Raw genomic sequence first — 16,601 nt, 5'->3', positions numbered from 1 at the left:
CTGTGGGACCGAAGGACGGCGGCGAAGAACAGCCTGGCGACGTTCCTGGAGAGCCCAGCGGAGGCCGGAGAGCCCGGGGCAGGCTGAGGGAATGCCCTGAGCCCCCGCCATCGAGGCACTGCCCCGGGCGAGGGCCAGCCCAGCGCTGCGTCTGAACTTAACAAAACTCCCATACAAATCCCACGTTACCTGTTTAAAAGGCACAGAACGACAAGGCATAGAGCTAGCGACAGTTTCTGTTAACCTGGGGGGGGGCGAGGGGGGAGAAGCAGAGACGCAGAAAGTTTATGAGGGAAAATATGTATAAAAATTACATTTTTATAGCTTTCTGCAGTGATCATTGTCAATCTGAAAAAGGAGTTTGGAAGACCTAGGCAAGCAGCCTGCTGTTCATTACCACAAACCATTAAACTGAGGTACGGGAGCTAAACTGAACACACAGCTGTCAAAATTAAAAGTAGAACTCAGGTGGTGACTCGGGGAAGCCTTCCTACCTGCACTGTGCAAGCATTTAATTATTTTTAAAATAACAGATACAGGTATCAAAGAAGTGAAAAGTGCATGGCAATAGCAATATGTTTGCAAAGAAACAAACTCACCTTTGCACTTATACCACCAAGGTACGCTGTGACCTTGAGACAAAGTCCCAAAGCAGCATCTCGAGTGCTGCACATCAGCCAGGTACTTCATTGTCAGCACAGTGACCAAAAAGTCCTTAACATTGTTCTCCTTGCAAATGGCTTAAAACACATAGTGAAGTAAATTTATATTTTCTTTCCTCAGCAGGGTGAAGCAATCTCAGCCCATCCACTGATATCAGATCACCACACCTTACAGAGCCTCAGAGGATTTCAGCACATTCTGATGATCCTTTGTGCCTTCCACACACAGCCCAGAGGTTTGGCCATGCCATGGTCCAAGGTCTAGTTTGAAGCAGCATTGCTGTGTGACCCTGTGTGAGTTTGACTGAGGAAAATCAGAAAGTACATGAGTTAAAGCCATGAAATTAAGCTGAAGTCACAGAATTGCTGTTCATGGGATAACAATAGTTAGCTGGTAAAAGATTCAAGTGAAAAGATAAAGAAGGAAAAAGGAAAAAAAGGCAGAAAACATGATGATAATTCAGTAATGCTGAGGATGAGCTCATACCAATAAATGTCAGAGACCAACTTTCCCCAGCGTATTGGAAACTTCCTGGCCAGCTAAAACTCATCAGTTTTCTTATCAGGAGTGGTGAGCATATTGCTGTTCAGCCTAGTAATCTCTTAATGCTAGCTATCCTATTTTGCATATTAGCTGATAAATAGCTACTTCAATTATGTGTATCCTGCTTGCAGAGTCTCTTTGTGCTGGTAAATGACACCTGAACAAAAGCAGCCTGTTGGGTGTGAGTTGCATGTTCTCCTGCTGAAGTACTTTCTCCCTATTATAAACAAAAATAAAGTTAAAAAACGTGTCCATACACAGCCATCAGTTCTTGCTAATACTGCAGGAAGACCAGAACTGAAATTGCAACAGCCACACAACAGCTTGGCTACATTGAACTTATATACAGTGGATATTTTTTCCATTATTGCTAAACACTGGGTATAGACCAGTGGATTCAAATCCAGAAGAACTAATATAAACAAGGCAGTGACATAAAATATATAAAACTTTCTATCAAAAAACACACACTGGCACAGATTGCCCAGAGAAGCTGTGGATGCTCCATCCCTGGAAGTGTTCAGGGCCAGGTTGGACAGGGCTTGGAGCAACTTGGGATAGTGGAAGGTGTCCCTGCCCATGGCAGGGGACTTGATACTAGGTGATCTTTAAGATTCCTTCCAACCCAGAGCATTCTATAATTCAGGGGGAGGAGAAAGTAAGTGAAATTGTAAATATATTTTTCCATTTACTGTTTCTACAGATTTTGTTACAGAAGAGGCCCCTGTCCACAGGGAACAGTGAGCTTTACACTGAAATGTTTGTCTCCTTTCTTTTTGTGACATTGCATTCCATCTACCTGAAGACCTGCTTCAGTCTTTCCTGAGGATCATTTCTTTTTATTAGAATGGAAAAGAAATATAGAGTGTTAGATCCTGAAATTTCTATTTCCAGTCCCATTATAGTTTAGTGTTAAATAGCATAACAGCTTGATTTCTTCCTCCTCTCATTAAGTGTTGAATAGCTGAGATAAAAACTGGAATATATTAAACACTTCCACTTAACAGTTTAAATCACTGGTCAGCGCCTGCCAATAACAAGAAATAAAAAACCTACACGTAAGTAATAATAAAAGAGATAAAAATTAAAGAGCCGTTTCTAAATGAAGGGCCATATTCTGTTCTTGTTGCCATCTGCTAAAAAGCTACTGGAGCAGTGTGCTGGCAGTTCTGCACTGTGGTCAGAATTCATTTGCAGAAAAAAATATTTTTCTCTTACTCAGCAGTTCAAATAAGTTTTAAATGTATCAGACAAGTGTACAGAAAAATATTCAAGGTGATAACCAAGACTTTCATAGTTGAGTTGGTTCCATTTCTTCTTTACCTCAAGATGAGGGCCATGCCAATCACATCTGTGTGTAGCAAGAACAACAACTACCAGTGTTTAGCTGAGTCAGCTGCATCTGACTTGCCTTCAGATATCAAGGGCTTGGATTCTTAATTATGGATGGGGAGATTAATTTGCACAGACCTCAGATATCCAGTGACCCTCAAATCCATTGTTATAGGCACATACACACATGGGAGTGCTAATTTTAAAGCTACAATCATACTTGAACAGAAATTTCGAGAGTAGCTTAGACTTCAGCTGAAGAAATGTTAGAGGAAAGAAAAGGTTTAATTTCTGAATAAAATTCTGAGTAGAACCAAGGCCTAACCTGAATTTTTAAATTCTTTTTTGAACTATGTGGCACTCCAAGTACACAAAGCACATGCACACAAAGCTTGGGAACATGAGCGATCGATTAAATCAGTGCAAAAATTAACTTTGGTGTGCTCTGTCAAATTCAATAATTCCATCAAAGTACTTTTACCACTGGCATGCCTCCCACATTTGCACAAGTACATACCAACACTGGAAATGTCTTGGAATCTTTCCTACCAAAGCAGCAAAGCTCTGCTTATGGAAAAGGACTAACTTAACTATTGAAGACAATACTTTCCCCAAAAATATTTCTGTCAGCTTCTTCTTAAAGGCTTGGTGATATAATCTTTGTTGCTTTGTATTTTTTCTACTCCCTTTTGCCAGCTGTAAAAACTTTGAACACTAGTACTACATTCCAAACAGATTGTATCAGTTGTTTCAGAGTGCATGGAACTAATAGACTTACATCTACCTTCTGGAAGAATATCTAATGAAATACCTAATATTTTATAGCATTCAAGCAATACCTTTCATATATATTTACATATATATATATATATATATATGATTGTATGTGTGTATAAAGCAGCTATAATGTCCCAAAGAAACCACAGTTTCTCATTGAGGAAATTAATTAAGCAACTATAGACCTTAAATCTTGCTTTATTCCTTAGAAATTCACTAGACCACCTGTACTTAGATTTTTTTTTAAAATAGCAGAAATCAGAAATAACTCTAAGAAGACTCATTACTCTGTTCAATGTCATAGGGAGCGTTTTACTGACTGGTCAAGGAGAAAAATTAATTTATAAGAATCTTGATTGACATAGGAGTATGAAGGACTGTGGGATTTTAGATGTAATTCACTGCTGCCAGTGGCAGAGTTTGTCTTATTTGGAGCTGCAGAGAGCTCTGTTTCCTGCATTAGCTACTCCTTCAGCCCCAGCAGCCAGCAGAAGTTAGTTTTGCAAGTTGTACTAACCAAGGGAAGGAATGGATGATGGAATCAGAGAATCTCTGAAATAAAGAGAATCCACAAATCTCTTTGTGTCTCAGCACAGGAGGATTTAAATGACAGACACAGGTCATGGCTCCAAACCTCATTCAGCCACACCCAACCCCAGAGATTTCTTCAGAGATTATTTTTTCCCTAAGGTCTCACAATTACCAGCTCTCTTGAGATGATATAGTGGCTTTCTATTCTTAGCATATTTCTCCCTCCCTCCCTCCCTCTTTCTCTCTCTCTCTCTCACACACACATACACACACACACACACTTCCTACTCAAAACAAGACCCAGTGAAACCCTCTGCCCACATAGTTATAATTCCCAAGAGAACTTGCATATGCTTTTGTTTTGGGCAGTGACAATGTGCATATGTTTTGATTTCAGGCCCCCCCCATTGGTTCTCAGGCTCCAGTTTAATGAAGACAGACCAGCTCTTAAACTCACCAGTTTCAGCAAGATACAACCCAGCTTCTAGAGTTCCTCTGACCTTGCAAGTTGGAGTGAGATTTTTTAACATGTTGCCTGTTAAAGGATATTACTGAGTAAGTGTTTTGGTTTAGCAAATACACACATTTTCCTATTGGTGTTTGGTTTGAAAAGTGTACAGTGCTTTGTCTCCTTTATAACAAGCCTGAGATAGGAATCAAGAGTAGTAAATGACATAACTGCTATGAAGAGGAATAGCAAAGTTAGCCCTGAGTTTAAGTCAGTAAGAGAATGTCTAAGAACAGGAAAAATGAACAAGATAAGGTTTTGTAGTTAAGTCGCTCCTCATAATTAAAGTGAATTACAGCTGATACCCACAGAGATATAATAAAACTGATTCAATTAATTTTCTGTTTACTTGCACATAAACAGGTGGTGAAAAATGTTGCTGGATATTTTTCAAGAAGTTTCTCTAAGCCTTTCCTGTTCTTCTAAATCCTATTACATGCCTGGAAAAAGGAGTAGAAGTTTGGGGCAGTCCCAGTCAGACAGCTGGGCAGTCAGACTTCTATCTTTAATAGAGACGTAATAATTTTTGCTTTAAAAGCTACATGAGTCACGAATCATCCCTGTCATGTGAATCCACATGCATCACAGTTGGAAGAAAAAAGGTGCTCTAAATGAAGTCTGCCACAGATACCTGAATTCTAACACTGTTTGGAACTGAAAGACAACGGGATTTCACCTTCTGGAGCAGAGATTTCATGGATTCCAATTCCAACACCGTGGTGGTAACTGGTGAGGTTTTTATTTTGTTCTTTGAGCTGGAGATGGTATGCACGCATGCTTGGTCTTTGTCATAAACAGTTTCCTGGAGGGAAAAACAGTAGCAAATGGTCATACTAACATTTCTAAATGGAAAATAACTTACTGTGCCTTCCTAAGAAAAATCAGATGCATGTCAGAGGAAACAGACTGCAGTCTGCCCTCTTTACTGCCATCCAGTTTGGTTTGTTGTTCATTCTCTCCATGTTTTAATCTTTGTTGACATTCTCTCTGATCCAAACCACATAGCTCAAGGCAGTGCAGGCTAGGATTAGATAAAGCTTACCCAAAAGGAGCTCTGAAGCAAGAAAACCAGGTTGCATCACAATGTCACATAGTCAGCGTCCAGAATTAGAGCAACACATGGCAAGTCTCAGGGGCTCAGTTTCATGGCAAGGTAAGGGAGTTTTAAACAGGAGATGCTGCCTCATCATTGCTAAACTAGACCATTAAATTTAAATATACCAAAGGAACATGCCTGAACATGCAGCACAAGGGACCAAATTTGGAGTTTCTCTTGCTGGCTGTAGCTACTGAGGCTTCACAGTGGCAGAACCCCCAGCTAGAGAGTCCTGAGCTTTAAAAGGTTAAAGCTCTTAAGGAATGCTGCTCCTCGCTGTTCCTCTTGTTGCCACTGGCTCATCTAAAGGCAATCATTACACATATCTTGACATGTGAGTTGCTGGATAATTTTCCACTGCAGGTCATCTGAGGACATAGGAATGAGGTTGAAGCTACATCAAAGAGATTTGCATCTTGCTGTTTTCAATTAAACACTTTTTTTTTAAATAGCTGCAAGATGGGCAGAACTAGTCTGGCTTGCTCCAGACATAACTGCAGCTGAGCTGGATGGAGTGCAGGAGAGGGCAGGAGGTATTAGCTAACCTCTTAAAAGGCTGACAGTCTGGTTCTCTCCTATGATATTTATGGCACATACCCTTGTTAGGAACACTTCTTAGCACCCTCTTAGATTTTTCCTCCCCTTACATCACCATTTATGTGCAGAAATCTACTTGTTCAAGAAGTTTGAGACTGGTGTGCCCTGTTAAAGACACAAGTGCATCTTAAAGCTACTGCAGAGATTATCACAGCATGTCTCTGTCACATTTTCACCTGCTCAGAATATAAACCTGCTGGCAGGGAGCCCAGTTTATTATATGGTGCTCAATAACATTCAGCCAGTTAGTTCTCCACATTGCTGCAGGTATTGCAGTAAAACTCCTACATTTAGTCATTTTTCATGGAATAATTTTGTCCTAAGCACAAGTTTCTTACAGCCACCACTGACACACATGTGTTTCATTGGGAGCTGATTAATAACTCTATTATAATTCTGTAGTTCTGCACAGACAGGTACAGAAGCATGTACAACAACTACAGCTCCAAAATGGAGCAGGTGTCACCCTAATTTTGCTCCCAAAGCAGAGTGGGACCAGTGGGGTTTTATGTTCCCCTGACAATGTGAAATGAGCACCATTTCACTTCTTCCCTCCCCATGGTAGAAACTCAAACCTTGTCAGAAATATTAGCACCATCAAGCTTTTCAAAATACTAAAGAGAAAAGATGGAGCAGTTATGAAATAAGCATTAACAAATTAAGAAATGCTTAAAGTCTAGCACTAATTAAGCTGTCACAAGCCTGTATTTAGGCTTAATTGTCTCCAATGCAAGTAGCTTTCACTGTGCAAAATAGCAATCATATGCTGTCAAGTATTTATTTGCCCATTTAAGGATTTTTAAATATTTAAGAGTTATAGCATAAAAACCATTTCACAAATTCCTGTTCCTGCCACCCAGTATGTAAGACTTGACGGCGCTCTGGATTGAGAATATTAATTGGGATTAATAAAGATAGTGGGAGTTTTCCATCAAACTTTTTAATGACAAAAATGCCATCTGCTCAAAATGAGTTTTTATTTCCCTTGTATTGAAAAAAAATAAAATGACTTTCACAAAAAAGATCCATAAAATTGAATGTAATACTTTGGATTAAAGTGTGCTTTTCCCTTTTCGCCTTTCTTTACCTTTGGGTAAAAAGTGAAGAAAGAGACAGAAAACTTTCAAGTTTTCACTACCTGAGATTAAAACAAAATTACAAATTAAATAAAATTTTACTTTTTCAAACATTTTCATTAAATATGCATATCTTCATCATTATGAGCTCTAACAATAAGAATGATACATTAACTCTGACCTGGGAGTATTTAACACCAGAACCTTCAGTAGTGGTATTTCTGGGGATGATGATCCTTGCCCAAAATCATCATTTACTTGATCTGTCCTATCAGTTCCAGTACATTTACCAGCTTTAGTTAAGGCTCTCTCACAAGAAAGCCTTGACATGAATGAAGATTGCAGGATTAGTTCTTTTATCAGTGAATACACAGAATGAAAATACTATTCCCTTAAGTGTTATAAAGGCTAAATCCTACCTGAAAAACTCAACCTCCATAACCAAAAATATGAAGATAAAGAACAAATATGTGTGTGCAGGCAAGTCAGCCCCTTATCTGCAATTGCACAGCAAGTAGAGGTTAAAAGCACCTTTCTTTCTTTTCATTTGCAGGTTTTGGTCCCTTCAGACAATACCTGGTTAATTCCAGCTGGGAGGCAGTGAAGGTAAGCATAATAAAAAAGGGGAAAAAAAGGAGGGAGACATTTTATTTTGTAGAGATCCAAACACAAACTGCTTTTAGGCTTTCCATTCCCTTCAAAAAAGTTATTTCTCATGACTCATTAAACAGAATTGTGCCTCATGGAGCAGACTCCCAACATGGAAGAAAGGGGATAATGAAAAAGTGAAACGTTATTTTATTTGCATGATATTTTTTGTGCTATTTAAGCACTTTCAAAATATTATTCTTGATTCTTAAAAAAGGTATGTTTTACCCAGGGTGCCTTCTCTGCAACTAATGCATATTGCACGAGTTCTCTCTGTCTGCAGTAAATAGATCATCTCACACCATGGATCATTTTATCATGTCTGTGTGAGGTGATTTCCTTCTCATACAAGTGCAGCTTATGAGTTCTGACTGCCTGCTTCAGGAACACAAAAATCTGTGCCAATTCTAAGTATGTTTTCACGTTTCAGCTTTGGCTTCCACTTTCAAATGACAGTGAAGTCTACAGTTAAATTGAAAACAAGGTAATTCAGATTTTTTTTCCTCCTCTATACACCTTGACTAGCACAAACAAGTCTAAGGTGGAGCCTTAAAAATTCCTGCTTATTTTCTAAATCTGTGTATTAGAGCAAATTTATCTGGGGGATAAAAAGACATGGTTTGGATACGTGGCCTTCAGCATCAGCTGATTCATTCTCCCTATCACAGATAAAAACCTTCCTTGAGTTCAGTTACTCTCATAAGGTACTTAGGAACAGAGTTATTTTGAGAGGGTCTTTCATACAAGTTTTTAGCAATCCCAAGGTAGAAAGAAAGTCACACAGTGAAATCTGAAACTACTTGGGGAACAATCAAAATAGTAAAATTGAATTAGAGCTTTGGTCCAAGAAATAACAGATAATACTGGTAAAAATGGAAAGCAAGACATGTAAAACAAACTGAGGGGACTAAGTTCTTTTATGAAGACTGAAGTAAGTCCATACATTTTTAAATTCTTATGGACACTGAAAGGAAAAAGGCAGCTATAGGAAAGTATTAGTAGTGACAGAAAGGCAATGGCCCTACGGGACTATAACCACAATACAAATTTCAGTGACAGCTACTGAAGATCTGATTTGAAAATGAAATGCATTCCAGCCAAGATGACTGAAAAACAAGGAGCTGGTGCATTTTTCCACAGACCAAAGCTATAGCAACTCCACCAACACATACACATTTTCTATTTCAGATTTGTTGGGCGAGTGCATCTTGGTGTTTGGTAGAATAAATCTATTGCCCCCTCCAAATCATGAGGGATGTTATCCCTGTAGGCTAACAGGAAACAAAAATACTTCTGTGATACCTTTCCACACCCCAGTCATTACAGGAGGCCCATAAATTATCTAAACTCCAACCTGACATGGGCCCTAAACCACAAATATTTGTCAGTTGACAGTGTTCTTACTCATTATTTCCTGATTCCTATTGGTTCTAATTTTGGGTGGAAGATCATCCTATTCTGGCTGAAAATAAAGCACGTTCTTTATCTTCAAGCAGAACAGCCCAAAGCGAGAAGGCACCAATGGGATGAGTTTCCTGTCCCAATGCCATGAGCTGGCTACAACAGGGACTTACATAACAGGGGCTACAGCATTCCATAACCAAACAGCTGTCAGTCCTTGTGTATGGAGGAGAACAAATCCATTTCTCTCTGATGTGACACCCTCGGTGTGGAATTAATTTGTATTCAGACTGGGGATGCTGCTTTGGTTTCCTGTGCCCTGGCAAAGGTGGTAAATTCAGGCAATTCAGAGAAATTTGCTGCAAATCTGGAAGTACTTTGAATTTTGATAGGCTTCTCCACGCTAAATAGCAATCTCATGGTATTGTTCCATTGGCCTTATTCACAGGAGTAGCTCTATGGTCTTCAGGAAGCTTATGCACATATATTAAAGATGGCAAAATTTAGGATTTACATCTGGAAGTAATCCTGTCTTGGCTTGGGGTGCCTGCATGGATCACTGAAGTGACATAAAACCCTCCTGCTGAGTCCCTTTGCTGTGAACCAACAAGTGTGCACTCAGATTCCTCCTCAGGAACGTGCTGAGCAGCCAGACCAGAGCTACAAACGTGACTGCTCAGGCTTATGCTTAATGCCTTTGTAGCATTACCCAGAACTATCCTAATTATTAGCGCAGTATGAAGTGGGTGCTTATCAAAAGCCTGGATACCTTATGAAAGCCTGGATACCGCAGCAGCCTTGGTGATGTTGAAATGCTGATGCATGCAATCTCCAAAGTTCACATCCCAGAAGGGTCCTCATACCAAAAGCATCTGAAATCCTGTAAAAATACATTTAACAGTTCCAGTGTCCTAATTCCAAAGCATAACCTCACCCTCCATGCTTTTGAAATGGATTCTTTGCCAAAGAGCAATGGCTTCCCTTCTGTGAGCAATACTGGCTGTTACACACAGCTGCTTCCTTAAAATCCCTGTTACAGCTCCTCCCTAAGATCCTGCTGATGGGATCACCCGTTTTCCTGAACCTCCCTTCTTGCTGTGGGGAGGATCAGAGATTGATCCAGTGAGCACACAGCCTATTCCAATAGTTGCATCCCTTCTATGCCCACCAAGGTCAAACTCCCCAGTTAATAGGGCACAAATGTAAGCTGAGTGACAACATTCACAGTAATTAAACTGTTAGTGCAAAGAACAGGTCACATTTCCAACTGCTTCTGGGAACTATGTCTGCCATCGGGAGATGAGGATCAGATCTCCCAGTGCAGTTTTTCATCCTGCCACTGACCATGTGGTCTTTGGAAATTTGTCATTTAATCTCTGTCTCTCTCCCTCTCTGGTTCAGTTTCATCATCTGTGAAACTAAGAAGACATTGCTATCTAGTGCCTTCATTTCTGTTCTGGAATTTTCTTACATCCCTAAAGTTTTTAAAAGGTGTCTGCACAATTAGGAAAAAAACCAAACCAAACCAAACCAAAACAAACAAACAAACAAAACCACACCCCAAAACCCAAAGCAGATAAACAAAAACCCACTAACCAACCAAACAAAACACCTTTGTTTGCAGTGCACTTGCAGTGTGACAGGATCAGCTGAAAACTTCTGGTTCCATTTCTGCACCAACACAAGCGATTCACAAAAGCAACACACGTGACCCCCTTCCTGGCAGCCCAAATCAGTGAGAACTCAGGCAAACTCACGGAAATTTTCTGGAGTTTTTTGGAAGTTCAAGATGCTTCCAACACGCCGTGGGGCACAGCCACCACCTGTGAGCACAGAGCTTACAAATCCCTCCTCTTTGAGGAGGGCTGTGTGACAACACGGGCCCAACACCAGCGCACTGGGGCTGTGACCACAACTCACCAACAGCTCCAGGTCAGCAGCTGGTAATGCTGGACTTCATTCCCCTCCTAGAAGAACTTCCCAATAAAGAATCTTCATGTTTTCTTTTGAACCACTTTTCCCACAAAACAGTCCTCCCAAACTTTTCTCCTCCTTTGAAGTTTCCTTTGCTGTTTCAACTACACTGGACAGGCACTTGTTTACTGAATTCACTCTCCACTGTGAGCTCAAGTTTCCTAGTGCAGTTATCCTCCTCTAACCATCCTCAGTCTCTCACCTTACATGCAAAAATGGTTCTGGTTAAGGCTGAGACAAAGAACAACCTTTGTTTATTTTATTCCATATTTGCCCAACATCTGCTCTAAGGGGGTATAAGCCCATGGTTGGGATTCTTAGACAACACAGTAATGCACGTTATCGACATGCTGAAATTCCTTAGGACATAGCAAACCATCTTCCTTTGACACAAATTCTCAGCCCTTTGCTATTGGGCAGCTTCAGGGTTTTTTTCAGTCCTGCACAAAAGTATTTTTGCGTGTTTCTGCCATGACAATTGTCGACAAAAGAAAATCTGTCAACAGAGAGCACGAGAGGAGAAAAACCTTACAGCTCACTTTGGGTCTCCACGTTCGGAACCAAAGTTAGGGGCAGTTGAGTTCTCTAGGCCTTACAGTTAAAAAGAAAGAATCTCATTAAATGTAAAAATTAAAGACGCTTTAGAAAAGGAAATGCTAATTGTGAACCAGCTGGGGTTTTCTTTTTCAGAGGCTCAGGCACAGTACAGCATTCTTCAGCGAGATGATGCAATGGTCTCTCAAAGACTGTCAGTGCCCAGAGGAAAAAAGGCTGGCACTGTTCTCCAAATGTGTTTACTTCCCTGCAGGCATTGTTTCCTTGCTTGTGTCAAATAGTTTATTGAGCACAGCTAATCAATGCTTCCGCTGACAAGAAAATTGGAACACTTTATATAGGAAGTGAGTGTTGAAGGGCAAATTTCCCAGAATTGTGGGCCTCATCCACAGGGGTATCCTGAGTGAGAAATGAAAATTTGAGAAGACAATGACATTTAATACAGCTACAGGTTTTTTTGGCTAATCAGACACCTCTGCTGCTGTGCCCCCCTTGGACACTTCATCTGTACTATCCTTTGGTGGTGGTCTACTCAAATGGAACAGGGATTTTCAACCACCATTTTACTTTTCTGGGACAAAGCTTTCCACTCAGATGCATTCCTTCTGCATCCTGCCATTGCAGCCACCTATTTTCTACTTAGAGGTTCATGCCTTGTTTGTTAGCCCTGTTCCACTGACAAAATCATTTCATGTCCATATGACATTTCTTCTCCAGACCATCTTCTAACCACCTGGCCAACCTGCTGCTTTGAAGTGTACCTTTATTTCATTCACCTCAATTCTGGGCATAATTTTTGCTTCCCTTGGGAAAAGGTCCCGTGTGGAAATTTAACTGTACATAAATGACACAGAAATAACATCCCAGTGACAATTCCTTTTACAAGAGAAACATATTCTGGACCAAAACATAAATTAAACTCATTCTAAATGTGACCTTCCTCATGTTGACAGTCACCTCCAGCACAGCTTACCTGAACCTGGTCAAGGCAACAGATCACTGGAGTGAAAAAGTCACGTGAATTCTCCTTGGGTTTGTCTCTTGGCAGTGCAGATCTTTCAGAGGAACAGCTCTTACCTGTAGCAAAGCCCATTTAGATGCTTTCAAGTGTGGATCTTTTCTGAGAGACACTATCTCATGGTTCCTCAGGGACCACTCCCACCCACTGGAGACTAGGCATCCCTTTGGAAAACACAATAGCTCCACATGGATGTGACATTAGGGAACTGTTCAGCACATTTTAATCTCTTCCAGCTGAAAAAGAGGGAACTGCTATGAAACCAACCTCATTGCAGACCAGTGTTGAGGAACCATGGGGTTAAGCATTGCTCCTTCAGGTGTTTTCTCAGCTGAATCAGCCCAGTTTCTTTACCACAGTCAGAAATCCAATGCTTTTTCAAGTCCGTGGTGGCTTTTTTCGTAAACACAGGAGCTGTCCAAGAGAGGCCTTGGTGAAAACATCGATCTCCAGGTCATGCAGCTGCCAGTGGTTTACCAAAAAGCAAAGGAGCAAGTCATCAAGATATGGACGACTCTTCAGCCACTGGTGAGTAATGAGAAAGTTACACAGTTTCCTCCCTTCATTTATGAATATGAGGAGATCTTGAAAAAAATCTCCAAGAGAGTATTGCAAAACATCAAACAAATCTGGAAAGTGACTATTGAAACTGTGATCAAGGTTACAACCCCAAATTTGGAGCACACACTAATTAGCATCCTCTTTTGACCCCATGCCATTTAAAAAGCATAAGTGATGCTGAACAAAGGAAAGGAAAAAAAAAATCTACCATAAGCTGCAAAAAAGGTACAGCAGCTCTGCAGTGCTGAGCTGAATAGACACAACAAAAACTGCAGCATAATTTGGTTCTCATTTATATTCTCTTATCAAAGTCTTCTTTAGACATGAGCAAGACTCCTCACCTTGAAGCTAGTGATTCACATAACGCTTGGCACTTTGGCATTACATGTTTGTAAAAAACAGGTCTCACTTTTAATTTCCTGTTGCTCACTCTGGTGGGAAAAAACCCCCCAGCTTACTGTTCACGTTGGGCTGGCTTCATCCACCACAGTCATCATCCTGGAGCAGTGTGGGAAGAACAAAGGCTACCAAGACAGGGATGCTTGTGGTTTTCACCCAGAAGGTGCCTGCTGCGTGCTAGATGGCCCAGAAAAGATTGAATCTACAATTAATATGAAGACTCTCTGGAAAAACGTTTCAGTGGAAGGGATTGATATCATCTTCTCCAGAGATGCAGGGAGGTAAACACCGTGTATCAGGGGCTCGGGGGAACGGCAGGAGCAACTCAGTCAGCTCCACCTTGGACAGTCTTTGCCTTGACTTTCCTTCCAAACAAAATCACTTTGAAGCAAAGTCTTCAGAGGGGCACAAGTATGAAAACTGCCACGAATTTAAATTTTATGTAAAGCAGCTTTCATGAAATGCTACAGCCAGTAGATATTTTTCCATGGATTTGTAAATTCCAAAAGAAACAAGTTCCAACGTAGCACACCCTGTGATGAACAACCCCAGTAAACCTCAGCTATTAAGAGAGACTGAAAGCAATACCGACTGGTAGCAGATTTTAATCTATTTCTTCTCAGCTGGGAGGGACAGAAAATGTAAATACATACACTGGAGAACAACAATTACAGGTACCTTTAGAATCAGGTCTGTGATCTTATTATGTGTTCCAGTAGTACTGGAGCAATTTTCTACTGTGCTAGTCTTCATAGAAAAGAAAAAAAAAGTAGGTTTATTTTTAAATAAAAATCAGTTAATCTTGCCCCTTAAATTCAGGATTTGCACCTGCAAGTTAAAAGATGGGGTGATAAAGACAAAACCCCTCCAGACTGAGAGATTCTGTGCCTTACACATAAAACTGTGTTACATGGTTGTAGTTTCCAGCAGGGTGTGTTACCTTTCCCACCCCACAAGAATGCCTGTCTTGTGATTTTTTTATTTAAAGTTCTTTGTGGGTGGGTGTCTGAGAAACCAAACCATCAGATAAGGAACATTTGTTTCTCAAACTTGGTTTATTTCAGCATTTCCTTTATTCACTAAGCAAATATGTTCTTAATAATTTCATAAACCAGATCTGGTTTGGCTACTTAGAATATTTAAATTTAATCAAAGTTTACTGAGCCTTATTTCAGGTTTCTGGTTTTGTTTTGTTTTTAATATTGCAGGTACATCTGTGATTACACCTACTACACTTCTCTGTATTATGGCAATGGAAGAGCAGCTTTCATCCATGTGCCTCCATTATCCAAGTCAGTAACAGCAGACTTTCTAGGAAAAGCATTACAGACCATTATCTTGGCAATGTTAGAACAGTGTGGGGTGGATCATATAGGAAAAAAAAAAAGATGATTTCTTAGAAAGCAATTCCCTACTTCTTAAATGAAGCAAATCTAAAGATTATTTAAAACCTTCACACAAAAGGATTTTATAGCCCATGTTATTTTCAGTGAAATTTCCTTGCAAAACCCAAACAACTGTTTACATCTCTGAGAAAAAAGCTCGAGGGGAAAAACCAAGTAACCGGCAGTTTGTCTTGCTAAAAATAAGGTTGTTTCAGACTTCAGAAAGTGTGAAACTGGATTTCAAACATTTTAGATGCCTAATCCTAGTTCTGTTGGTTATAAAGACATTAACAAAGACTTGCTGAACCGAGGTGGGCTCTCAGAGCTGTAAGGACTCAGCACTGGATGGATGGAACAGAGATCCCCCCAAGCCCATCCCAGTCCAGCTGAAGTGCCCACACAGAACATGTGGTATGGGAGAAACAGGGGTCCTGGTATGTGAAGTTCTACAATTCCCCCTCCCTGACCTGCTGTAAATGCTGCTTTCCCCATCAGCAATGGGCTCTGAGCCCAGGGGGACTTCCAAGTACAGAGAAAACTGGAGTCCAGCAGGATCTGGAATGCTCTTGGTAATTTCAGTTTCAGCCTGAAACCACCACTAACCCCAAATTCTCAGTGCCTGTCCCAAAGAAAAACACCACAGTCCTTCCACAGAGCACAGCCCAAAAACAAGTTTTCAGCAGGACAGGTCATGGCTATTCAGGGACTGACACATCAAAATCCAACAGCCAACCTGTCCCAGGAAAGGCAATCCTGAAGCAGTGGGAAGGGCACATGTTACTGACAAAACAGGCACCAAATGAGATCCCACGTGGTAAAACTTGGGATCAGACCCCTCCACATCCCAAACAGCTCCACACAGAATTGCTGTGCCATGGAAGCTGGGTACCACAGGGGGTTACAGCACTGCCCCTCAGCACACAGGGAACACCCACACACACCCCCTCCTCCACAATCCTGCTACTGCCAGGATACAGGGATGAGATGCAGTTAGCTGGGATTCTTCTAAATCAGTCATTAGAACAGGGCAGCAGCAGCTTCATCTGTACACCTGGGATTTCTCCAGGGAAACAAAAGCCTGCTCCTCAAGCATCACGTCAGTACAACGGACAAGAGACAAATGGAACAGCACAGGCAGCTGATGAGGCTTTGGGCCACCATCGTGCCTTGTTTTAGTCAACACGCTGATGACAAGAGCCTGAGGAACTGGACCTGCCAAGAGAATCCCAGTTTTCTCCCCACTGTCTTTCCCAATGCCGCTGCAGAAAGCTGATAACCAGGTGGCTGCCTGAATGCCTCACCTGTGGATTGCTGCGTGGGTAAAAAGTGGATTTTCCTCAAATAACAAACAATGCTCACCTTATTCAGAGGAATCACCCTGCTAAACACTGCTCAAATCTCACCAAGAAGGCTCCACACACCCTCAGTGCCACTGCACGACAATACTTCTGATTCCAACTCAGCAATGGCAGTACTGACCCCTACTAAAATATACTCAGAGTAGCTCAATTCAACGCAGCTGAAAAGAAAACCAGAG

General features: G+C 41.0%; 2 protein-coding genes across 5 annotated transcripts in view; one reads left to right on the top strand and one right to left on the bottom strand.

Moving 5' to 3' along the window:
* The window catches only part of FAM169B (family with sequence similarity 169 member B), a 41,678-nt gene extending 36,105 nt beyond the window's left edge, over positions 1–5,573 (bottom strand). Inside the window, exons 1-4 of one of the 3 annotated variants that reach the window (XM_029958689.1) lie at positions 5,397–5,573; positions 4,986–5,156; positions 4,304–4,381; positions 600–966 (exon numbers count right to left, since the gene is read on the bottom strand). In XM_029958689.1, the coding sequence (XP_029814549.1) occupies positions 600–690 (91 nt within the window). In that variant the 5' untranslated portion in view covers positions 691–966; positions 4,304–4,381; positions 4,986–5,156; positions 5,397–5,573. Of the gene's footprint in view, positions 1–599; positions 967–4,303; positions 4,382–4,985; positions 5,157–5,216; positions 5,344–5,396 lie in introns of those variants that run through there. The other 2 variants (XM_029958690.1, XM_018069656.2) reach the window with 2 other exon arrangements.
* PGPEP1L (pyroglutamyl-peptidase I like) lies at positions 20–15,818 on the top strand. Of its 2 annotated transcripts, none has more exons than XM_029958692.1 (8): positions 20–416; positions 787–946; positions 4,244–4,401; positions 4,893–5,083; positions 7,677–7,729; positions 13,131–13,247; positions 13,734–13,960; positions 14,888–15,818. In XM_029958692.1, exons 4-8 carry the CDS (start codon positions 5,050–5,052, stop codon positions 15,069–15,071), a joined length of 615 nt encoding a protein of 204 aa, XP_029814552.1. In that variant the 5' UTR covers positions 20–416; positions 787–946; positions 4,244–4,401; positions 4,893–5,049; the 3' UTR covers positions 15,072–15,818. The 2 variants fall into 2 exon arrangements, with proteins under 2 accessions (XP_029814552.1, XP_029814551.1); XM_029958691.1 differs by having other exon boundaries at positions 4,718–5,083.
* Positions 15,819–16,601: the final 783 nt, after the last annotated feature.

Source organism: Manacus vitellinus, unplaced genomic scaffold, assembly GCF_001715985.3.
Source record: "Manacus vitellinus isolate BGI_N305 unplaced genomic scaffold, ASM171598v3 scaffold_16_pilon, whole genome shotgun sequence".
Taxonomy (NCBI): Eukaryota; Metazoa; Chordata; class Aves; order Passeriformes; family Pipridae; genus Manacus; species Manacus vitellinus.
This window is presented reverse-complemented; position numbering and strand designations above follow the sequence as displayed.

Excerpts from the sequence above, each read along its gene's own strand:
- PGPEP1L (XM_029958692.1), top strand. The coding sequence starts at position 5,050 with ATGGATTCCAATTCCAACACCGTGGTGGTAACTG. Across the intron at positions 5,084-7,676 it reads CAACACCGTGGTGGTAACTG|GTTTTGGTCCCTTCAGACAA; the intron begins GTGAGGTTTTTA and ends TTTCATTTGCAG. Across the intron at positions 13,961-14,887 it reads TTCTCCAGAGATGCAGGGAG|GTACATCTGTGATTACACCT; the intron begins GTAAACACCGTG and ends TTAATATTGCAG.